Below are 23,429 nucleotides of genomic sequence, written 5' to 3'. Positions count from 1 at the left end.
GTCCTGACCCAGGGAGTTCTTGTCCTGTCTGTGCCCCGGCCTGCACTATGGAGAGGCGGAAGCCGCTCTCTCCCACTCTTCCACTCCCGCGCATAGGGGGCTGCTGTCTCCCAGAGTCCAGACATCCTGCTCTGGTCCCGGAGTCTGGTGTCCTCTGTTCTGCTTACAGGCACCCCAGACGTTGTCCCTGCACCAATACAAGAGGTTTCTGTGCTCAGTCATGCATCACAGGGACCCCACGGACTCTGTTCCTGCCCCAACCCAAGAGATTCTTTCCCCCCTTTGACCCCGGCTTGCATCTCCTGGGCCTGGTGTTCCCTCTCTTCTCACCTTATGGGGAGGTTTTGCCCCCCACTCTGCTCTGTGGCAACTGTCCTAACCTGACTAAAAGGATGACTGTCTCCCCATTCAGACTCTTGTCCCACTGCCCTTTGGGACTTCTGGAGTTTGCTGTGTACCCAGTTCTATGGCAGGGAATCCCAGGAGCGGCCACTTTTCCTGGCTAGACTCAGGGAATTCCTTCCTGCCCCCTGAGACACACCCTGCCCCCCATTCTCTGCCTCCTGTAGGCATCCTGAAGAACCGGTTGCAGTACCCACTGGTGCCACAAGCCCGGGGCGCTCCTGAGCTGTCCTGGTGCCGCGCAGCCACCCTGGGCCACCGCGCAGTGCCTGCTGCTTCCTACGGCCGCATCTATGCTGGCGGCGGCACGGGCAGTCTCTCCCAGCCAGCCAGCCGCTACTCTTCGCGAGAACAGCTGGACCTGCTGCTACGGAGGCAGCTGAGCCGGGAGCGACTAGAGGAGGCCCCGGCCTCTGCTCTACGACCCCTGAGCCGGCCGGGTTCCCAGGAACGCCTGGATGCTATGCCGGGCCGCCTGGAGCCTCGAGATCGGGGTAGCACCCTGCCACGGAGACAGCCACCCCGGGACTACCCAGGCGCCATAGCTGGCCGCTTCGGGTCACGGGATGCGCTGGACTTAGGGGCACCCCGAGAATGGCTGAGCACACTGCCCCCGCCCCGCCGCACCCGGGACCTTGACCCACATCATCACCCGCCTCTGGCCCTGTCTCCGCAGCGGCAACTCTCAAGGGACCCCCTCTTGCCAGCGCGGCCCCTGGACTCTCTGTCTAGGAGCTCGAACTCTCGGGAGCAGCTGGACCAGGTGCCTAGCAGGCACCCTTCACGAGAGGCTCTTGGACCAGCCCCGCAACTGCTCAGAGCCAGGGAGGACCCAGCCAGTGGCCCCAGCCACGGCCCCTCCACTGAGCAGCTGGGCATCCTCTCTTCCATCCTCGCCTCTTTCAACTCCTCAGCTCTCTCTTCTGTGCAGTCCTCAAGCACGCCCTCGGGCCCCCACACCACTGCCACGCCTTCTGCCACAGCCTCTGCACTGGGTCCCTCCACTCCTCACTCGGCAACATCCCACAGCATCTCGGAGCTGTCGCCTGACTCAGAGTAAGCAGGGCTCAGCCAGCTGGTCACACCCTTATCAGCCTAGGACAATCTCCTGTATGTCTCTCTCACCCCGGGGGTCCACCCTGGGGGCCGGGAGACAGGTGTGTGGGGGCTACCTGAGGCTCAGCTCAGCAGACTTGGCCCGAGGTATGACTAGAGCCTGTCTCCCATTCTCATCCCACCTAAGTGCCTCCACTGGCTGAAGTGGAGGGGTCAGGAAGGAGTCAGGGCCTCAAAGTGAAAGGTATTTTGCAAGGGTCAGTGAGGAGAAGGCGCTGCCCAGAAGCTTTGCCTAAGGGGTATGCTGGGCCTGTGGGGCAGGCGAGGAGGACTGGGACATCTCTGGTGCCTGCAGGGTTGAAGATGGCTGACATGCCCAGAAGTAGCTCCGAGAAGGGATGATGGAAGTGGGGAGGAGCAGGGAGTTGCCATGACTTGAAAGCTAGCAGGAGGCGTGCCTTTCGCAAAGAAACAGCTAGTTTAGGTTCGGTGGCGGTGGGGGGGGGGGTCTGCAGGGTAAGAGATGGGGATGACAGTGTGATGGTTAAGCTCTGTTGTCAACTTGATCAGATGTACACCTTCTTGAGAACCCTGGTTGATGAATGCAGAGGGAAGGAAAGAGGCCTGGGGAGAGATAAGGGACAGGGAACCAACAGGTCTGAGCAGGACCCTTGGGAGAGGACGGAGAGAAGGGCCAGAGCAGGACTTGGGGCTCTGGAGGGGTGCTGAGGGGTGGGGAAGGAGCTGACCCACCTGGGTTCCCCTGGAGAGCTTGGGCTGTGGAGTCACAGTCGGAGTTGGAGCCTTGTCACTTGGTGTCCCCTTGGCAGAATACAAGCCGCTCAGTGTGTTGGCAGAAGGGGGTCTGTAGAAACCAACTCGTTGAGATGTGGAAATTTGTGACATGTTATCTGTCTTAAAAAAAAAAAAAATGCTTAGCATAGTGCCTGTACCACACACGGAAGCCCGGGGACTCCGGCTGGATGTGTAGAGGACTCAGAGCCCAGGGGTGGCCATGAAGGGACTCAGGGCCAAGAGGCAGCATCCGCTCAGCCATGACCTTGGATTTCTCCATTCCACTCTGCAGAGTCCCCAGAAGTGAGGGCCACTCGTGAGGGGCTGGCAGGCGGATAAGGAACAGCCAAGGGCATCCGAGGATTTGGGCTGACAGAAGAGATACCAGGGGGCTGAGCCCAAGGCCACCTCCTTGGGACCGAAGCCCCAGCGTTGCTGGGATCCCATGCGCATCTGGGCATGCGTGTGACAGGTGCAGGAGGGTGGGGATGGAAGGGAGGACTTTTATACATTTTGTACCTTTGTAACCAGAGAGATATGCTTATGTTATTTTTCAGCTTTTCTGTTTCCTGGGGGTGGGGGTCTGAGGCTGGGCTGGGAGGGGAGAGGGGGGATGGGAGAGAGATGCAGTTTAGCCTCATTTGGGTCCCCACATTGATCTGAATGTTGTCGGGGGGCCCAAAGTACAAATGTGATCTTTGCATCTTCTCGAATGCCCCACTGGCCAAACTTCTGGGGTTGGAAATTGGTCTAGGAAATCGGGGTCCTTTGATTCCCCTTCTGGAGTCTCACTCATGCCGCTCCTCTCTGGGGATACGTATGTTTATTACATGGAGTCCCTGCCACTTACTGCCTTATGACCTAGGACTGATGCTGTGGGCGCTGGTAGAGCAGCAGGTGTCATGTTTACAGAACAAGGCTTCCCCTTCTCCCTTGGGAAGGGTCTCGAGCCTCTACTCAGACATTCCTGCAGAGGGTGGGTGAAGGGGTCCGCTCCCCTTCCCCTGCCTGAGCAACAGTTATCTGTGGTGCCATTTGAATCCCGACACTACCCTCTTAGGGGTGAGTGGGGGGGGGGGGACAAAGGGAGCAGAAACAAGGGAATTCAAGACCCAGAATGTAGGTGCCGCTGTCTCCCTAGTTTACAGGATCCTCCCTGGCCCCAGGCACCAGGCTGCAGAAGTGACTCAGTTCCACCCTCTTTTACTCCCTTATAAAGGGAAAAGTGACCCTTAGGACTTGGTTCACAAAACTTTCTTCTCTTCCTTTGTACAATGTCCAGAACTCCAGGACTTTAAAACTTTGTTACTTTGTTTACAGGTCAAGATTTTTTTTTTTTAAAAAAAATTACTTTGTTTACAACTTAAAAGTTTGAATTTGTTAACACTTTGTTTACAGTTGAGAATGTTTTGTTTTGTCTTTTCTCCTTTGTTTACAAGTGAAAGGTAGGGAAAGTGGGAATGGGGTTTGGAGGATCCATCTGTGATAACCCTGAACCTGGCCACCTTAAGAGGGTTTTCTAACCTGCAGCTCTCTCAGGCCAGCGAGTCAGCGTGTGTCCTAGCACACCTGGAAGGCCTGGGAGTAGCTATCTTCTGGCCGCTGGGAACAGTGGTTGTGCAGGGTTGGGATTCTGTGCAGATGCCTCCCCACACCCCCGCCCGTTGCATACTCTTGGGAGGCAGTTTCCAAGATGAAAAGTCCTACTTCCCTGACTGGTGCCAAATCTCACCAGCCAGGACTCCAGCTCTCCTCACCCAGGATAACCCCAGCCTGTGCAGGGGCTGAGTGGCCTGCTGTGGGTGGGAGAGTCCTTGCTATGTCCTAGGTTCTATAGATGCCCCTCTCTGAGGGTCCCCCTTCTAGCCCAGCGGCCCTCTTTCCTGTCCGTGTAAATTGTTCCGTGAAGCCGCGCTCTGTTTTGGGAATAAACTTCTATAGAAAACACTTGTTGTCTCTTTCTGTTGCGGTCAGAGGTAGTAAGATGATGGCTGTGATGACCTTTCAGGAGTCTGGCCTTCCTCGCCCCCAAAAATATCCAGCTATTTTTAGCCTACTTCATGGGAGATTTTTGGGATGGCTTTCAGTCTCTTTCACTCTGACGTCTGGTCCCTCACCTTGTGATTGGAGCCTAAAGTTGGGGTGCAGGAGCTTGGGGTAGGATAGGGTGACAAGGGAAGCCTCTTTCCCAGTCTAGGCAACAGCACAGAAGCCTTCCATAAGGCTCAGGGTGTGCTCCTAGGCCTGGCAATTTGTGGCTCTGCCCACTTTATCAAACCAAACCTAGGAGTTGCCCTTGTAGTTCCTGCCTTGCCCACTGACAGTTTTGACTCTTACCAGTCTTTCTGACTTGGAGCTGACCAGAAAGTTGAGTTCCTAAGAAGCGGAAAAACAAAAGAAAACAAAAACAAAGGAATCTTACAGAGGATGTGCCTCCAGACCTCCAGAGGGGCTTCGTTTCTGTGGTCTATGTAGCTAGATTTGAATGGGTCTCACAGGGAATCCGAGAGTGGCACCCACTACTTGGAGGCATGAGAGAGAGAGAGAGAGAGAGAGAGACACCCCCACCTGAATCTCAACTGGGGGTCACACTCTATGGCAATACCCCAGAAAAAGCCAAGGACCTTCGTAGGATCCGATCTATCCATTGAGGCGCTTGCAGGGTCTCTGGTTCCACTGGTCGTACAGTGCCACCGCGCTCCAAGGAAGAGGACCGCCAAATCAGCCAGGGCCAGCCAGATCTAGGCCGCCGAGGAAGAAAGGGTTAAACCCGCCTTCTCCAGGCCCCTCGGGCCTAGACACGCTCTCGCCCCGAGGTCCCGCCCCCAAGACGCTGATTGGTGGGAAGATGCTCCTCCAGCGCTGGGATTAGCCTACGGGAGCTTGCGCCGGGCTCTATCCGAGGCCCGGCGCCACCATCCACCGGGTTAGAGGGGTCCGGGTGAATGATGGGCGGCGTCCAGGTTCAGCGTGTCCGCGAGGTGCTTTAGCAGGCCCTGCCACGTGGGCTTCCCGGCGGGGGTGGTCGAGCAGGCATTTCTCGCCTGCAAGAGCCTCGCTTTACCGCTTTGCCAATTTTCTTCGGGTGACCCGCCCGTTTGCAGTGGGGGGGTGTGCGGGAGCCGGCACGACCCCCCCCACACACCCTCCCACCCCTCGCCGACCCAACCGTTGAGGCTTTGTCGCTGGATTGCTACCCCAAGACCTAACTTGCGCCGCAGGGAGGTGGGTACAGGTGCCAAGGAGCTCCATCGCAGGACGCGTGTGTGTTGGGGCGCGTTGGCACTGGGAGGCCCTCGCCGGAGAGGCTTTGGCCAGGCCTGTGGAACCACTGAGGTCCTTACCACATTGTGGGTGCAATCGGCCGAGGGGTGAGCTCGGGCGCTGCAGGCCGCAGGGCCCGCCTATATGGGTGAGGCCAAGGACCAAGGCTCCGCCCACCAGGCGGGAGGAGGGAACCCTTTAAGAAGACTAGAGTGATCTCTCGGAGCTGGGGAGAGAAAGGGCTTCTTAAGATCTCCATGTGACGGCAGTGCCGAGAATCTTCCTTGCAACTTACTCGACTCCCTCCTCCAGCCTGGAAAATCTAGGTTAGAGGCGCTTCCCAGGTGAGTTCCTGCCCGTCTGGCGGGATCCTCTTCCCTCCGTTAGTTTCTCCCAGATCAGAACGCTCCTAACGGGTGAACCTTTCCCCAATATGCTAGATACTACCCCCCCACACCCAAGTTGCCCCCCCCCCTTGAAAATCTGTTCCTAGAGGACAGCTGCTTCCCATTCCATAGAAGTCTCCTCCAGGTCAGCTTCCCCTTGGTAAAAGTATTCCCCAGATAAGAACCCTTCTCCCTCCCCCTTCTCCATAGTAAAGGACTTCTCCCACTGCGGAGAAGAGCCTGTTGGCACATGAGAGATTCCCCTCCGGGCTAGAACTCGCCTGGCCGGTGAAGACTTTTTTCCAGACAGGTCAGAGTTCCTTCGAGGTTAGATCGGCTTTCGAAAACTCCTGTTCCCTAGTTGAAATGTTTCTCTGGAAAGACTTCTTCCTTCCCACAGATTCCCCCCTTGGCTTTCCCAGACCTGGACCCTGGAGCTAGAGGCCCAAGGGTAAAGCCATCCTTCCTCCAGAGAGCCAGACTCCTATCTGTAGGCCTGAAGACTGGGGAGAGCATTGCTTGCAGATTGGATCTCTGGTTTGCTGGATCCCTTCCCTGACTGTTCTCAGCAAATCAGGCGAGGCTCCTGGCGCCTCTGGATAGGGACGCCTGCACTGACTGAACTGAGATTAGCTCAGGGAGAGCAAAGGGGTTGGGAGAAGGGGACTGGACTGAGAGGTGCAATCTGCCTGGACCTGGACCTAGACCTGGACCGGTCCTCAGGGCTGGGCAGCCACACCTAGGCTGGATGTATAGGTCATGCTCATCTCTTCTTTCGGGAGAGACTTTGTCCCAGAAAGAGGCTTCCAGCAGCCAAAGTTCAGGTCCTGCCTCTGCCTGGGTGTGGGCATGAGGCCCTCCGGGATCAGCTGGGGCTGGATCTACCGTTGATCTTTGGGTCTGGAAAACTCAGGTATGGCACTGGAGAGATGGCTTAGTGGTTAAGGCGCTTGCCTGTGGAGCCTAAGGCCCTAGGTTCAGTTCCCCGGGACCCATGTATGCCAGATGTAAGCGCATGCATCTGGAGTTCGTTTGCAGTGGCTAGAGGCCCTGGTGCACCCATTGTATCTGCCTCTTCCTCTCTCTGTCAAATAAATAAAAATAATAAAATATAATAGAAAAGAAAGAAAAATCAGGTATGTGACTTTCTGGCCCCAGCTGGAACCTTAGGAAAGCTTAAACAAGGGGAACCCTTACAGGATGTCTGTGATCTTACCACCCCAGACCGCGGGACACGCAGACTGTCCCCAAGTGATGGAGCTGCAAAAGCGAGACTATCATGTGGAAAGGTCGCTGTTGAACCAGCAGCAGCTGGAGGAGCTGGGACAATGGAGCTTAGCACCCAGGACCTACCGGTGGCGAACCTGGTTTCGGTAAGGCCGAGGGTAGAGGTCTGGGAGCTGGTAGGGTCCAGGCAGCCCTTTTTTTCTGGTTTTTGTGTAGGATCTCACTGTAGCCCCGGCTGACCTGGAATTCATTATGGAGTCCCAGAGTGGCCTCAAACTCGCAGCGATCCTCCTACCTCTGCCTCCCGAGTGCTGGGATTAAAGGTGTGCGCCACCATGTCTGGCTCCAGCCCCCATTTCTGATACTGACCTCTCATATTCCCAGATGCTCCCGTGCTCGGGCTCGGGCCCTTCTGCTTCAACACATCCCAGTCCTGGGCTGGTTACCCCGCTATCCTGTGCGTGAGTGGCTCGTGGGTGACCTGTTATCTGGCTTGAGTGTGGCCATCATGCAGCTTCCACAGGGTGAGCCACCGTCAGGGTCCTGGCCTGCAAGGTCTGTGATCTGTGATCTCCCAAACAAGAAGCCTTAGAAAAATGACCCCTGACCCAGGACATGGATTTCCATGCCTTTTTTTTTTTTTCTTTCCATTTATGAGAGACAGAGAGGCAGATAGAGGGAGAATGAGTGCTCCAGGGCCTCTAGCCCCTTTAAACCAACTCCAGACACACGCGCCACCTTGTACCTCTGGTTTACGTGGGTTCTGAGGAATCAAACCTAGGTCCTTTGGCTTTTCAGGCACCTTAACCACTAAGCCATCTCCAGCTCCATTTGTGTTTTAAGTATTTACTTGCAAGGAGAGGGGAAGAGAGATAGAATGTGGGTGCACCAGGGCCCCCTACCATTTGCCTGCAGCACTTTGTGCATCTGGCTTTATATGGGGGAATCAAACCCCAGCCTTCGCAAGAAAGCAGTGAAACCAGTGAGCCATCTCTCCAGCCCCTTCCCTGACTTTCTGAGACCCTTATCTCTAAGTTTACATTGCTGCCATTCTTCCCTCAGGCTTAGCCTATGCCCTCCTGGCTGGACTGCCCCCTGTGTTTGGCCTCTATAGTTCCTTCTACCCTGTCTTCGTCTACTTCTTGTTTGGTACTTCTCGGCACATCTCTGTGGGTAAGTGGAGTCAGGCCTAGCCTTCCAGGAGGAGGTCCGTATTCTCTATGGAGGACAGGGTGGGGGAGGGGTGAGCAGGACTGAGCAGCTTGGGAGAGAGGGCCTCATGTCCAGGGAACTGGCCCATAGATCGTCCCAAGCAGTACAAGAAGCCCAGAATTTTGCCGAAACCTGGCCAGCCTGAGGCAGAACCAGTTTCCTATTCCACAGACAGCCTGTGTGTCCCTTAGGCCTCAAACTTTGTACGTAGTTGAGGCTGACCTTTGAACTTCTGGTCCTCTTGCCTTCACCTCCTGGGTACAGGGATTACAGGCATTATACCGCCATGCCTGGCTTTATGTGGTGCTAGGAATCAAACACAGGATCTCGTGCATGATAGGCAAACACTACCAACTGAGCTATATCCTCAGCGCCTCCATTAAGACATAAGGCTCCAGTGCCAGGTGTGGTGGTGCACATCTTTAATCCCAGTACTCAGGAAGCTGAGGGAAGAGGATCTCTGGGAGTCCACGGCCACCCTGAGAATACAGAGTGAATTCCATGTCGGCCTGAGCTAGAGCAAGACCCTACCTTGGAAAAACCAAAAAATAAAAATTAAATTAAATTAAAAAAAAAAAAAGCTGGGCGTGGTGGCACACGCCTTTAATCCCAGCACGCCTTTAATCCCAGCCACTCGGGAGGCAGAGGTAGGAGGATCACCACGAGTGCAAGGCCACCTTGAGGCTACATAGTGAATTCCAGGTCAGCCTGAGCTAGAGTGAGACCCTACCTCGAACCCCCCCCCCAAAAAAAAAAAAAACAAAAAACAAAACAAAACAAAACAAAAGACTAAAGCTCTTCTTTTCATACCTGTGCTGCCCTGCCCCCTACAGGAACCTTTGCTATAATATCTGTGATGGTGGGTGGTGTGACAGAATCCCTGACTGCAGACGAGGCCTTCCTGCAAGGCTTGAACACCACAGTTAATGATGCCCGCGTGCAGGTGGCCTACACACTCAGTTTCTTGGTTGGCCTCTTCCAGGTGTGGAATGCCTGGAATATTTGGCCTTCCCACTTCTCTCCACTGCCTACAAGCCCACGTCCCCCTCTCTCCCCGCTGCCTAACCCTCCCCCAATAACCGCAGATCTCCAGGTGTCTTAACCGGCACCATCCCCCTCTAACCTCAGCTGCCCTTGATCACACCTAGCAGTTGCCTCCCCTGACTGCCCTTGGCGCCCCCCCACAGGTGGGGCTGGGCCTGGTGCACTTCGGCTTCGTGGTCACCTACCTGTCGGAGCCTCTGGTCCGCAGCTATACCACGGCTGCGTCTGTGCAGGTCTTCATCTCACAGCTCAAGTATGTGTTTGGCATCCATCCGAAAAGTTACACTGGGCCACTGTCCCTCATCTATGTGAGTGAGAGAGGGAGGGGAGGAGGGCGGGGTAGGCGTGCCCCCATCACCTCAAGGGCTGGCTGTGATGCCGCCTCTCCTCAGACGTTGCTGGATATCTGCTGGAAGCTGCCGACAACTGTGCCTGCCACGGCGGTCACTGCGCTGGTGTCAGGAGTGGCGCTCGTGCTGGTGAAACTGTTGAATGGCAAGCTGCAGCGATTTCTGCCCCTGCCGATACCTGGGGAGCTACTCACGGTTTGTGGGGCAGGGAAGGTGGGGAAGGGCATGTGAGGTTACATGGGGCCCATGTGGATAGCTTGGAGATATCTGAGGGCTAGTTGGAATGGCCACTGTGAAGGTTCCTTAGTATTGGGGGAACTGCAGAAGGAAACCCCATGGTGGTTGCTTTATTACCCTGGATATTAGTTCCCTTTCCCAAAATGGTGATGATGTCAGGCTGGAGAGATGGCTCACAGGTTAAGGTGCTTGCCTGTGAAGCCTAAGGACCCAGGTTCTGTTCCCCAGTACCCACATAAGCCAGATGCACAAGGTGACACATGTGTCTGGAGTTTGTTTGCAGTGGCTAGAGGCCCAGGAATGCCCATTCTCTCTTTCTCTCTGTCTCTCAAATAAGTAAATAAATAAAATAGCCAGGCATGGTGGTGCACACGTTTAATCCCAGCACTCAGGAGGCAGAAGTAAGAGGATTGCGATAAGTTCAAGGCCACCCTCAGACTACATAGTGAATTCCAGGTCAGCCTTGGCTAGAGCAAGACCCTATCTTGAAAAAACAAGAAGAGAAAAGAAAAAAAAATGGTGATGTAGGTCCTAGATTTTGGAGGCTGGGGAAATGGGGGCTCGGTGTCTAAAGGCTTGGTTGCAAAGCCTGATGACCCAGGTTCAGTTCCCTAGTACCCACATAAAGCCAGAAAGCACAAAGTGGTACATATGTCTAGAGTTCATTTGCAGCAGCAAGAGGCCCTGGCATAAAAATACCTACTCTCTAAAATAAAATAAATATTTAGCCGGGCATGGTGGTGGCACATGCTTTTAATCCCAGCACTCGGGAGGCAGAGGTAGGAGGATCACCGTGAGTTCGAGGCCACCCTGAGACTACATAGTGAATTCCAGGTCAGCCTGAGCTAAAGTGAGACCCTACCTTGAAAAACCAAAATAATAATAATAAAAATAAAAAGAATAAATATTTATTATATATGATAACGATAGATATGTAGATAGTTGAATAAAAAAAAAATTTGGGGGAATCTGGCATGATGTTGCATGCCTTTAGTCCCAGCATCCAAGAGGCTGAGGTAGGAGTTCAAGGCCATCCTAGGGACTACAGAATGAGTTCCAAGTCTGGACTAGAGTAAGACCCTGACTCAAAAAAAAAAAAAAAAAAAATGAGGAGAGGGGAATTACGATGGCTTATTGTCTATAACTGTGGAAGTTGCCAATAAAAATTTTTAAATTGGGCTGGAGAGATGGCTTGGTGGTTAAGGCACATGCATCTGAAGCCTAAGGACCCTGGTTTTGATTCTCCAGGTCCCACGTTAGCCAGATGCACAAGGGGGTGCATGTGTCTGGAGGTCGTTTGCAGTGAGTGGCTAGAGGCACTGGCGCGCCCATTCTCTCTCCCTCCCTTCTTCTCTCTGTCTCTAATTAATAAATACATAAAACTAAAGTCTTTAAAAATAAATTTAAAAACTGATATTTAAAAACAAAAACATTAGCTGGGCATGGTGGCACACGCCTTTAATCCCAGCACTTGGGAGGCAAAGGTAGGAGGATCGCTGTGAGTTCGAGGCTGAAACTACATAGTGAATTCCAGGTCAGCCTAGGCTAGATCAAGACTCTACCTGAAAATAAATAAATAATAGTAAGATTTGAGTGGCTGAGGAAATGGCTCAGCGGATAAAGTGCTTGCTGTGCAAGTGTGAGGATAGGAGGTTGGTTCTTGTAAAAGTTGGAAGTGTTAACACATCTGTTAGCCCAGTGTGCCCAGGGTGAAATGGTGGGCAGAAACAGTACCTCTCCTGCCAGCTAGCCTGGAAAATGCAGTGGCAGTCGAAGAGACCCTGCCTCAAGGACTGGTACCCTCCACACATGTGCAGTGGTGTGCACACATCCACACTCATACATACAAGATTTAAAAAAAGACAGAGCCAGGTGTGGTGGCTCACACCTTTAATCCCAGCACTTGGGAGGCAGAGGTAGGAGGATCACTGTGAGTTTGAGGCTACTCTGAAACTACATAGTAAATTCCAGGTCAGCCTGGACTAGAGTGAGACCCTACCTCGAAAAAACAAAAAACAAACAAACAAACAAAAAACAACTAAATAAACCACTTTGGGAGACAGAAGGCAAGAAACCTGACCAATTTTATTTTTTTTTTAGTTTATTTTTTAGTTTTTCAAGGGTTGGTCTCACTCTATCCCAGGCTGACCTGGTGACCTCGAACTCATAGCGATCCTCCTACCTTTTATTTATTTATTATTAACTAACAACTTCCATGATTGTAAACAGTATCCCATGGTAATGCCCTCCCTCCCCCTACTTTTCCCGTTGAAGCTCCATTCTCCATCATATCACCTCCCCCTCTCAATCAGTCTCTATTATTTTGATGTCATCATCTTTTCCTTCTATTATGATGGTCTTGTGTAGGTAGTGTCAGGCACTGTGAGGTCATGGATATCCAGGCCATTTTGTGTCTGGAGGAGCACATTATAAGGAGTCCTACCCTTCTTTTGGCTCTTACATTTTTTCTGCCACCTCTTCCACAATGGATCTTAAGCCTTGGAAGGTGTGATAGAGATATTTCAGTGCTGAGCACTCCTGTCGCTTCTTTCCAGCACCGTGATGCCTTCTGAGTCCCAAGGTCCCAAGGTCACGGCCATCTGAAAAGAGAAGGTTCTCTACCAAAAGCGAGAGTAGCATTAATATACGGGTATGAACATTAAGAGAAGTGCTTACTGGGCAGTTTAATGAGCATAGTATATACATTTAGCCAGACAGCAGCAGATGTTATACCCCTAGGGCTCATGACTAACCCTGTTGTAGGTTTTCAGTATCAGGGATGTATCTCCTCCCATGGAGCGGGCCTCCAGTCCAATTAGAAGGCAGTTTGTTTCCACCATGACATACATGCTACTATTGCATCCCTTGGCTCATTTGGTCTGGCTGGCAAAATATAAGACTTGCAGTGTCCATTGTTGAGTATCTTCACTGGTGATTTCTCTCTCTCCCATTGAACTGCATGCAGAGTGGCTTCTTCCAGCTTTCTGTCAGCTGGTCTACATGGAGGAGGTTATCAGCTCAGTTCCAGCAGGATTTTTCAGTAGCCTTGCAGCCCAAGTATCAACAATGATCTTTTGACCTCTGCCTCTCAAGTGCAGGGATTAAAGGCATGTACTACCATGCCTGGCCCAAAATGGTTTATCCACCTACCTAACTTTTGTCCTGTCCCCACAGCTCATTGGGGCCACAGGCATCTCCTACGGTGTGGACCTGAAGAACAGCTCCGGGGTGGATGTTGTGGGCACCATCCCAGCAAGGTGAGCTCTGGGCCTGTCATGGATATTGGAGAAGCCGGGGCCAGGACCATCCTCTGACCTCACAGATGTTATATCCAGGCTGGTATCTCCAGTGGCACCTAATCCTGAATTGTTTGCCATGCTCGTGGGAAATGCCTTCGCCATTGCCGTGGTTGGTTTTGCCATTGCCATCTCCCTAGGAAAGATCTTTGCCCTCAGACATGGCTACCGTGTGGACAGCAACCAGGTACGGGCGATGACAGACGTGGAGGGGGTGTGTAGCCTGACAGAGGCTCTCAGTGATGGTGGATGGGGATCAGGTGAGAGACTGAGTGGGGAAAACGGGATGTGTGGACAGCAGCCAGATCTTTGGAAGACATTAAATGGGGGCAGGGGGGCGGGGTTTGGAGTGCATGAGCCTGGTCCTGGTGTGGGACAGCATCCAGGCATCTCTTCTAAGTCTTCCCCGACCCATGTTCTCCCCACCAGGAGCTGATAGCCCTTGGCTTCAGTAACTTCATTGGAGGCATTTTCCAGTGCTTCCCTGTGAGTTGCTCAATGTCTCGGAGCCTGGTGCAGGAGAGCACTGGGGGCAACACGCAGGTGGGCCTTGGAGATGAGCGTGGGGGCGGAGGTGGCTCTGGGCACGCATACCGCCCTGCCAGGGTGGTGCCACCTTTGTTTGCCTCCTACCCCGCAGGTGGCCGGAGCTGTGTCATCCCTTTTCATCCTCCTCATCATCCTCAAACTTGGGGAGCTCTTTCAAGAACTGCCCAAGGTGAGCCGCCATCCCTCACAGTCAGGACTTGAAATTCATTCATTTATTTATTTCCCCGGAGAGGGAGACTGAAAGAGGGAAAACCTGGGTGCGCCAGGGCCTCCAACCACTGCAAACAAACTCCAGACGCAAGCACCACTTTGTGCATGTGGCTCGACGTGGGTCTTGGGGAGCTGAACCAGGCTTTGCTGGCAAGCACCTTAACCTCTTTGCCATCTCTCCAGCACCCACCCCCATAGTTAGGACTCTAGTTAGGCCAGGGCCAGCACTCAGTCTAGTTCCAGCTGAGGGATGAGGGTACAAGGGTTAGCTCTTGGGATAAAATTTGGAGTTCAAGGGCTGGGGAGCTGGCTCAGCAGGTGAGAGTGCCTGCTCTGCAAGCACGTGGACACAAGTTGATCTCCAGTACTAATGTAAACAGCTAGATGTGGCCACCCACACCTATAGCTCCAGTTCTGAGGGGAATGAAGAAAGGAGAATGAGATGGGCATGGAGGCACACGCCTCTAATTCCAGCACTCAAAAAGCAGAATTGGGAGGATTGCAGTGAGTTTGAGTCTACCCTGAGACTACCGAGTAAATTCCAGGTCAGCCTGGGCTAGAGTGAGACCGTACCTTGAAAAAATAAAGCAATAAATCAACATAAAGAAAGGAGAATTGCTCAGGTTCTTTGGTCAGCCAGTCTGACCAAAAACAAGGAGCTAAGCCAGGCGTGGTAGGGCACACCTTTAATCCCAGCACTCAGGAGGCAGAGATAGGATCGCCATGAGTTTGAGGCCACCCTGATACTACATACTGAATTCCAGGTCATCCTGGGCTAGAGCGAGACCCTATCTTAGAAAACTACACACACACAAACAACAACAAAAAAACCAGGGAGCTCCAGGTGTAGTGACTGATCTCAGGGAAACAAAGTGGCATATGCTGGCCTCCATATGCATGGTCATGAGATGCACATCTAAACACACATCCATACACTATATACTGTACATACACCATATTCACCACACACACACACACACACAAAGTATTTTTTTAAGTTTAAGGGCTGGCCGGGTGTGGTGGCGCATGCCTTTAATCCCAGCCCTCGAGGGGCAGAGGTAGGAGGATTGCAGTGAGTTGGAGGCCACCCTGAGACTACATAGTGAATTCCAGGTCAGCATGGGTTAGGGTGAGACTCTACCTTGGAGCTGGAGAAATGGCTCAGTGGCTGTGGTGGTTTGAATAGATGGCCCTCAATATATTCAGTTCTTTATTGTTTGTAGTTTTCATCTGCTGGCTACCTGGCTGGAGGCAATATCACTGGGTGATCTTAAGGTGTGGTGGTGGGTTTCCGATTTCTATCTAATGATATGCAAAATGTGCCTAGCTGGAGTTCCTGAAGTGTGCTATGGCTTTTTTTTTTTTTTTTTTTTTTTTTGGTTTTTCGAGGTAAGGTGGCCTCGAACTCTCGGCGATACTCCTACCTCTGCCTCCCGAGTGCTAGGATTAAAGGCGTGCGCCACCACGCCCGGCTGCTATGGCTTTTGACCTTTAGGCTTGTACTTCTCTCTCTCTGCTTGGGCCTGTGAAGGCAGGCCAGCTTCTTTTGCCATTATGGAACTTCCCCTGGATCTGTAAGCTTCCATAAATCCCTTCCTCCATAACTGTGCCTGGTCTGAAAGTTCATTTCAGCGAACCTGAAGCTGTCTGTTGCAGTGGCTAAAAGCATTTGCTTGCAAAGTTTGACAGCCTGGGTTCAAGTCCCCAAGACCCACATAAAGCCAGATGCACAAAATGGCACATGCATCTGGAATTTGTTTATAATGACAAAAAGCCTTGGTGTGTGTCCATTTTCTCTGTCTTTTTCTTTTTCTGTTTCTCTCAAATGAATCAATAAATATTTTTTTTAAATATTAAATTTAAAAAAAAAGCTGGGTACGGTGGCGCATGCCTTTAATCCCAGCACTTGGGAGGCAGAGGTAGGAGGATTGTTATGAGTTCAAGGCCACCCTGAAACCACATAGTGAATTCTAGGTCAGCCTGGATTAGAGTGAGATGCTACCTCGGGAAAAAATTAATTAATTAATTAAATATTAAATAATTTTTAAGGAAAAAAATTAAGAAGCTGGGGGATCTGGGGAGATGGCTAAGCAGGTAAGATCCTTGTCTGCAAAGCCTAATAACCTAGGTTCAGTTCCCCAGTACCACACAAAGTGGCACATGCATCTGGAGTTTGTTTGCAGTGGCTAGAGGACCTGGTGTGTCCATTCTGTCTTTCTCTCTCTGCTTGCAAATAAATAAATAAAAATATTTTTTATTTTAAATCTAGAGTCACAAGGGTCAGAGGTTAGAACTTTCTAGTCTGATCCAAGTTGTTAGGGTTGGTGTGGGTGGCAGTTGCTGAAGGTTGGGATCTAGGTGCTCAGGGGTCAGTCTGATTCATGCCTGGGGTGGTGGAGGTTGTCAGCCTCTTAGCATCTCTCAGCAGACCTGTTGACACTCTCCCTGTCATAGGCTGTCCTGGCTGCCATCATTATCGTGAACCTAAAGGGCATGTTGCTGCAATTTGCTGATATATGCTTCCTCTGGAAAGCAAATAGAATGGACCTGGTGAGATGCTGGGAACCCAGTGCTGGGATTGGGGCCTTTTACTCCAGTATCTCCTTCAAACCCTTTCACCCCTGCCCTCCTCAGCTTATCTGGCTGGTGACCTTTATAGCCACCATCCTACTGAACCTGGACCTGGGCCTGGCCGTTGCAATAGTCTTCTCTCTGCTGCTCGTGGTGGTGCGGACACAGCTGTAAGTCATCCAATCCCCTCCTTCTAGCCGGTGAGGGAGGAAGTTCCACACTGGCTTCCTCCAGCTCGGGGGGGCCCCCCCCCCCCTCCGCCCCGTGTCTCTGGAGGGACTCAAGGCTCCTCCTTCCTCATCTTGTGGTTCCGTTTCTTTGACTCTGATTTTGACTTCACTGTCTCCTCCGCAGGCCCCACTACTCTGTCCTGGGGCAGGTGCCAGACACGGATATTTATAGAGATGTGGCAGAGTACTCAGGGGTGAGTGGAGAGGACTGAATGGGGGTGGGAGGGGTAGAGAGGTAGAGGCGCCCCTTGTCAGCCCCTCCCACATGGACAGGAACTCAAGGCCGAGAGCACTTTGGCTTTGGTCTTTAGAATTAATTTCGAGTGGCATGTGGGTATGAGGAGATGGGAAGGCTCAGTTCTTGGATTCAGCAGGACAGGTCCCATACTGTAGAGTACCCCTGGGTCAGGAGCACAGAGGAGCAGGGTTCTGGGGTACATGATAGAGGAGAGGCTGTTTCCTGATCTGATCAGGCGAAGAATCCAGTTGCTCATTTATGTCCTGGCGAAGTCTCATGCCAAGTCCTGTGAACACAGGCTGTGTGAGGAGCTCTGGAATAGATGACATGGAGCCTTGAAGGCTGAGTATAAGCGTGATGAGAGGTTAGGACCAAGGGATCTGGGTGCGGAAGAGTATCTAAGGGGAGAAGCCCCTCAGGGTGCAGACCCAAATGCCCAGCATTGACCCCGGCTGTGTACTGAATGGGGGGAGGGAGCTGGGGGGACAGCTTGCAATCTTTGTAGGCGCATGTATGCTAGCGTGGGAAACCCAAGAGGAAGGACAGCCGCGTGAAGGGCAGGAGAGTGGGGAAAACAGAAGGCCCAGGCAAGATGGGAAGTCAAGATGACTCTCTGCCAGGCTCATGGCCCAGGCTCCCTAGCGGGCATGGGACACAGGCTGGGGGCAAAAGGTGGAGGTGGCAGGCACTGGGTGCTCGAGGGGAGGAAAGATTGGAAAAGAGAAGGTGAGAGGAGGACGAGGAGGGCTCAGCCACTTCAACCCTGCCTCGTCCCAGGCCAGGGAGGTCCCAGGCGTGAAGGTCTTCCGTTCCTCAGTCACCATGTACTTTGCCAACGCCGAGCTCTACAGTGATGCGCTGAAGAAGAGGGTGAGGCCAGGGTCCCCCTTCCTGGGGAAGGGGGGGGGTCAGGTATCTGGGTATCCCTCACTTCCCGGGAATACTCAGCCTCCACCTCCGACTGTGCTTCTAGTGTGGTGTGGATGTTGACCATCTCATCGCCCAGAAAAAGAAGCGACTCAAAAAGCAGCAGCTGAAGCAGAAACGACTTCAGAAAGCCAAGCAGCGTCGGACACAGGCACGGCGGGTCCTTTGAGCAGCTCCCTCCTGGCCCTGCCCTACTGTGGACCCTCATACATCGGGCTCTGTGTGACCCCTACCTCCTGTCTCCTGTTTTCCTGCTGCTCCTCCGATTTCTCCATTTCCTCATTTCTTTCCCCCCATCTTCTTAATTTTATTTTGCTTGTGTGATACGTAATGCAATGGTGTGGTATGTAGTGTTGCTGCCCACATGCCCCACCATTAGTCTTTCCCAGTCTTGTTTCGAGCCAGAGTCTCTTTACTGATTCTGGAGCTGTAGGGGCAATGATAGTTCTTGGGTCTCTGCTACCCTGCAAGACTGGGGTTACAGACGTACGTGGCCATGCCCAGCTATTTAAGTGGGATCTGGAGATTTGAACTCTGACTCCCTCAGGCCTTCATGCTAGTTCAAGAAACATATTTAACCACTGAGTAATCTCTCCAGTCCCCACTCCCTCATTTCTTTTCTTTTCTTTTTGGTTTGGTTTGTTTACTCAAGCTAGTGTCTCCCTCTAGTCCAGGCTGACCTGGTATTCAGTATGCAGTCTCAGGGTAGCCTCGAACTCACAGAGATCCTCCTACTTCTGCCTCCCAAGTACTGGGATTAAAGGTGTGCACCACCACACCTGGCACACTTACTCCATTTTATTCTTTTTTGGTTTTTTCGAGGTAGGGTCTCACGCTAGCCCAGGCTGACCTGGAACTCATTCTGTAGTCCCAGGCTTGCTTCAAACTTACAGTGATTCTACTACCTCTGCCTCACATGTACCACCACACCACACCTGCCTACCCAATTTCCTTCTTTCTTTCTTCCCTTCTCTCTCTCTCTCTCTCTCTCTTTCTTTCTTTTTTTGAGGTGGAGCCTCATTCTAGCTCAGGCTGACCTGGAATTCACAATGTAGTCTCGGGGTAGCCTTGAACTGAGGTTGATCCTCCTACTTCTGCTTCCTGAGTGCTGGAATTAAAAGCATGCACCACCACACTCAGCTTCTTTTTATCATTTTTTTCAAGGTAGGGTCTTGCTCTCGGCCAGTCTGACCTGGAATTCACTATGTAATCTCAGGCTGTCAGGCTGGCCTTGAACTCATGCAGTTCTCCTACCTCTGCCTCCCAAGTGCTGGGATTAAAGGCATGTGCCACCATGTTGGGCACACTCACTCTCCCATTTCTTTTTTTTTTTAATTAATTAATTTATTTATTTATTTGAGAGCGACAGAAACAGAGAGAAAGACAGATAGAGGGAGAGAGAGAGAATGGGCACGCCAGGGCTTCCAGCCTCTGCAAACGAACTCCAGACGCGTGCACCCCCTTGTGCATCTGGCTAACGTGGGACCTGGGGAACCGAGCCTCGAACTGGGGTCCTTAGGCTTCACAGGCAAGCGCTTAACCGCTAAGCCATCTCTCCAGCCCTCTTTTTTTTTTTTTTTTAAATTTAATTATTTTTTATTTATTTGAGAGAGAGAGAATGGGCACACACAGGGCTTCCTGCCTCTGCAAACAAACTTTAGATGCATGTACCTTGTGCATCTGGTATACATGGGTCCTGGGGAATCAAATCTGGGTCCTTTGGCTTTGCAGGCAAGTGTCTTAACTGCCAAGCCATCTCTCTAGCCCTCTCCCGTTTCTTATTGCTACTGTTTGTCCCTCTCCATTCTCCCTCACGCTCCCAGGGACCCTGCTTTACTCCTGGGTGGGGAAGGCTCTTGATGTTTTGTTCTCTTGTTTCTGAGGAGTCTGTCACAGAGAGAACCTTTGACGGTCCTTTCCATTTCTTGTGGCTGTTCCTGGGATGGGTCAGAACTGTGCAGCCTAGCCTCTCCGGGTCCCAGCCTCCCTACTCACCCAAAGCCAGGGGCAACACCAGGCCTTCTTGGAATGGCTGTCATGTAGCACCTGGGAAAGCTTACTTGTTGCCCCTCTTCCCTGGTCCAGGATACCTCTCCCCAGGTTACCTCTGTTTCCATCCATGTCAACAGCAGCCTCGGGGATATCAAGAGCAATGACGTGGAGGGCTCTGAGGCCAAGGTGAGGCTAGAGATGGGAGAGGAGGGACCAGCATTGAGCTGCAGGGATGTGGGTGCCCACGCAGGTCCTGTGAGAATAGCTTTATAGAAGCCCCCTAGGATGGGTTCGGGGGTGTTGGTCGAAGGTAAGAGGAATGAGGGGTAGAATGACAGCACAGACTGTAGGAAGACCCCTATTGACAGAGTTCTGTTTGTGGCTCTCTCGTCTGTAACCTCAGGCCTAGATGAAGACCTTGAACTTAAGCACAATAACACTCCCATAGTCTGTGTCCAGGAAAGGCCTTGCTTGGGTGTACTGGGAAAACCTGGAGCTCTAGGGGACAAGCTCACCTAGAGACTCAGGCCAATCAGGGTGCCAAGATGTGTGTGTGTGTGGGCACATGAATGTATGTGTCCATTCTGAGCTGTGCTTGGGCCCCTTACCTAACTCTGGATGGCTAAGGATGGTCTCCCAGCCCCCTACCTTCTTTGTCCCATTAAGCCTTGGCCCTAGTAACAAAGTAGTTTGTGTATGTCTGGGTACCCTCATCACCGTGTCCCCACATGTCCCTCCTGACTTTGTATATAGACATGGCTTCCCCTTGTCTGTCCTTCTATGTCCCCCGCATGGCCCCATGTATGTGCGCATTGACATGCATGTTTCCATGTCGAACCCCATGTGTCTGCAAACAATACACGTGCCCTGCCTTCACCCCCTCACAAATGGCCCTTCAGCATGTCTGGTCCCTGTGCAGGCGAACCCCACGGATGAGCTGGAGGACGCAGTAGCCAGCAGTCAGGAAAACGACAAGGTCCCAAACGTGACCACGCTGAAGTCGCTGGGGCTGCCCCAGCCTGGCTTCCACAGCCTCATCTTGGACCTGAGCACCCTCTCGTTTGTGGACACTGTGTGCATCAAGAGCCTGAAGAACGTAAGGGCCTGCAGGCAGCTCAGCCCCCCCCCCCACTTCACCCCAAGCCTCCATGTTGACCCTTGAGGTCCCTCTGACCCTCTAAACTGAGACCTCTGGGCACCCCCTTTAAAGCTTGCTCAACTGCTGCCTCCTTTTCTCTGCTGCAGATTTTCCGTGACTTCCGGGAGATCGAAGTAGAGGTGTACATCGCGGCCTGCTTCAGTGCGTTGAGCGGGACAGCTGAGTGACAGAGGCAGAGGGTGGGACGCTTCTGGCCAAGGGGTTTGCTGCAAGGGGCCGGGCGTGGTGGCGCGCGCCTTTCATCCCAGCCCTCTGGAGGCAGAGGTAGGAGGATCGCCGTGAGTTCGAGGCCACCCTGAGACTTAGAGAGTGAATTCCAGGTCAGCCTGGGCTAGAGTGAGACCCTGCCTTGAAAAAAAATAAACTGGAGGTCAGAGATATCCAGGGAGGCAGGAGTGGCTAGGTAGCTTCAGAGGTCAAGGTCAGGGGTCAACGTATCCTAGAGGCTAGGGTTTCTGGGGGTCCTGAGTGTTAGGACCTGATCCATGCCTACAGGCCCTGTGATTACTCAACTGGAGGCCGGACACTTCTTCGATGACTCCATCACTAAGCAACATCTATTTGTCTCTGTCCATGACGCTGTGACCTTTGCCCTCCACAAGTCAAAGTCTGGCCCCAACAGCTCTATTTTGGTAAGTTAACTTCTGGCCCACTGAGCAGTTTTTGTTGTTAATCTGTTGCTTGTCCCCACCCTGACCCCAGGGAGTCCATGTCTGTGACCAAGGCTCTAGCCTTAAGAGACTTTTCTATCCTGTCATTTTAAAATTATTTATTTATTTATTTATGAGACAAATGGGCAGATAGAAAGCAAGAGAGAATGGGCGCGCCAGGGCCTCTAGCCACTGCATATGCATTCCAGACGCATGCACAACCTTGTGCATCTGGCTTACATGAGTACTGGAGAATCGAACCTGGGTCCTTTGGCTTTGCAGGCAAGTGCCTTAACTGCTAAGCCATCTTTCTAGCCCTCCATACTGCATTTGAGTAAAGCTGTTTCTGAGGGGAGGGATTACTGTCCCAAGGAAGAGAGGGTTTGTATATGTCCTTTGGAAATTGACTGGAACCTCCTGTTTTGCCCATTCAGGCCACCAAACTCTGATTATGCCGTCTGAGACTGCCTACCTGTGGAGGTTGTGACAGGTCCTCCCACGAGAAGCTTCTTGGCCCCTGGCTATGGCTACATCCAGGTGCTACCCAGGCATCCTTCCACACACACATAAATAACTCAGGGATGGAGGTCCTGGGACTCCAAGTTCAGTGTTGCTGGCCTAGGACAGGGTGCCACAGTCAGGCTGGCCTTGGCTGGGCTGTCAATATGTGTTTTCAACCTTGGTAATAAAGATGTGTCTGTTGAACTCCAAGCTTTGCTGTGGTATGGTGGGGAGTTAGCTGGGGTACTGGGTGGGCCAGCTCAGGATTCTTCTTTTTTAAATATTTTGTTTATTTATTTATTTATTAAGGGAGGCAAAGAGGCAGGTAAAGAGAATAGGTGTGCCTGGGCCTGTAGCCACTGCACATGAACTCCAGACACATGCATCACCTCATGTATCTGGCTTTACATGGGTACTGGGGAATCGAACCTGGGTCCTTTGGCTTTGCAGGCAAGCACCTTAACTGCTAAGCCATCTCTCCAGCCTTCAAACTTCTTATGCTCCAACGTAGAGCTTGGGGATGGAACTTAGGAGGGAGATTCGGGGAGGGTAGGTTCAGGCAATATGCAGAGCAGGGCAACTGTTGGGCCCAACCTAGGGTGGGTGTATCATAGGCTCAAAGTTTTCCCCTGCCATACATAGACAACCCTTTAGCTCCTGGCTGGAGAAAAAGTAGTTGGAATCAAAGCTGTTTTCTTGGGTTGGGTGTTTAATCCCCTGTGAGGAATTCCTTGTAAGAGGCTGGAGAGATACAAAGTGAGTCCTTCAGTTACCAGCTGAGGAAGGACGAGTTACTCAAGGTGCCGCTGTTGTGTTCAATAATAACAATAGGGGTGAAGGATTGCCTGTTCTCAGAATCAGAGCACTGGGCATTGTCACTCAGGTGCCCAGACTGATTTCTAAAGTAAAACGCCAACATGGAGGCCTGTGGACAGGCAGGCTTTGGGCTGTCTGCCACAGTGATAGGTGGGAGTGGAGACTAATATCTTTCTCAGCCTCAGCGTGCTCCTGATCTGAAAAGGAATGGCAGAAATAGAGCTGGAGAGATGGCTGAGCAGTTAAGATGTTTGCCTGTAAAGCAAAAAGACCAAGGTTCGATTCCCCAGGACCCACATAAGCTGGATGCACAAGGT

The 23,429-nt window shown here is 52.2% G+C and overlaps 2 protein-coding genes across 13 annotated transcripts in view; both read left to right on the top strand.

Annotated features, from left to right (window-relative positions):
- Positions 1-4,200, top strand: part of Celsr3 (cadherin EGF LAG seven-pass G-type receptor 3) — a 32,065-nt gene extending 27,865 nt beyond the window's left edge. For all 6 annotated transcript variants that reach the window (XM_045137067.1, XM_012950084.2, XM_045137065.1 and 3 more), the window contains 2 exons: positions 570-1,458; positions 2,546-4,200. In XM_045137067.1, coding sequence (XP_044993002.1) covers positions 570-1,458; positions 2,546-2,573 — 917 coding nt within the window. In that variant the 3' untranslated portion in view covers positions 2,574-4,200. The remainder of the gene's footprint in view (positions 1-569; positions 1,459-2,545) is intronic.
- Positions 4,201-5,157: 957 nt separating this feature from the next.
- Positions 5,158-22,506, top strand: Slc26a6 (solute carrier family 26 member 6). Of its 7 annotated transcripts, none has more exons than XM_045137071.1 (21): positions 5,158-5,478; positions 7,128-7,276; positions 7,515-7,654; positions 8,193-8,303; positions 9,176-9,324; positions 9,530-9,694; positions 9,779-9,931; positions 13,148-13,230; positions 13,309-13,456; positions 13,699-13,812; positions 13,910-13,987; positions 16,483-16,578; positions 16,663-16,769; positions 16,954-17,023; positions 17,845-17,937; positions 18,041-18,145; positions 20,080-20,172; positions 20,906-21,082; positions 21,232-21,286; positions 21,641-21,777; positions 22,230-22,506. In XM_045137071.1, exons 2-21 carry the CDS (start codon positions 7,158-7,160, stop codon positions 22,242-22,244), a joined length of 2,208 nt encoding a protein of 735 aa, XP_044993006.1. In that variant the 5' UTR covers positions 5,158-5,478; positions 7,128-7,157; the 3' UTR covers positions 22,245-22,506. The 7 variants fall into 7 exon arrangements, with proteins under 7 accessions (XP_044993006.1, XP_044993004.1, XP_044993008.1 ...); XM_045137069.1 differs by having other exon boundaries at positions 7,103-7,276; XM_045137070.1 differs by lacking the exon at positions 5,158-5,478 and adding an exon at positions 5,500-5,861.
- Positions 22,507-23,429: the final 923 nt, after the last annotated feature.

Source organism: Jaculus jaculus, chromosome 17, assembly GCF_020740685.1.
Source record: "Jaculus jaculus isolate mJacJac1 chromosome 17, mJacJac1.mat.Y.cur, whole genome shotgun sequence".
Taxonomy (NCBI): Eukaryota; Metazoa; Chordata; class Mammalia; order Rodentia; family Dipodidae; genus Jaculus; species Jaculus jaculus.
The sequence above is the reverse complement of the archived record's forward strand: the minus strand, read 5'-3'. Positions and strand labels throughout refer to the sequence as shown.

What these genes read in the sequence shown, in the direction of transcription:
- Slc26a6 (XM_045137069.1), top strand. Translation starts at nt 7,104, where the DNA reads ATGTCTGTGATCTTACCACCCCAGACCGCGGGACACGCAGACTGTCCC. An exon ending in TCTTTCAAGAACTGCCCAAG is followed by an intron (nt 13,988 to 16,482) that starts GTGAGCCGCCAT and finishes TCCCTGTCATAG; the next exon opens with GCTGTCCTGGCTGCCATCAT. An exon ending in GCATCAAGAGCCTGAAGAAC is followed by an intron (nt 21,083 to 21,231) that starts GTAAGGGCCTGC and finishes TCTCTGCTGCAG; the next exon opens with ATTTTCCGTGACTTCCGGGA.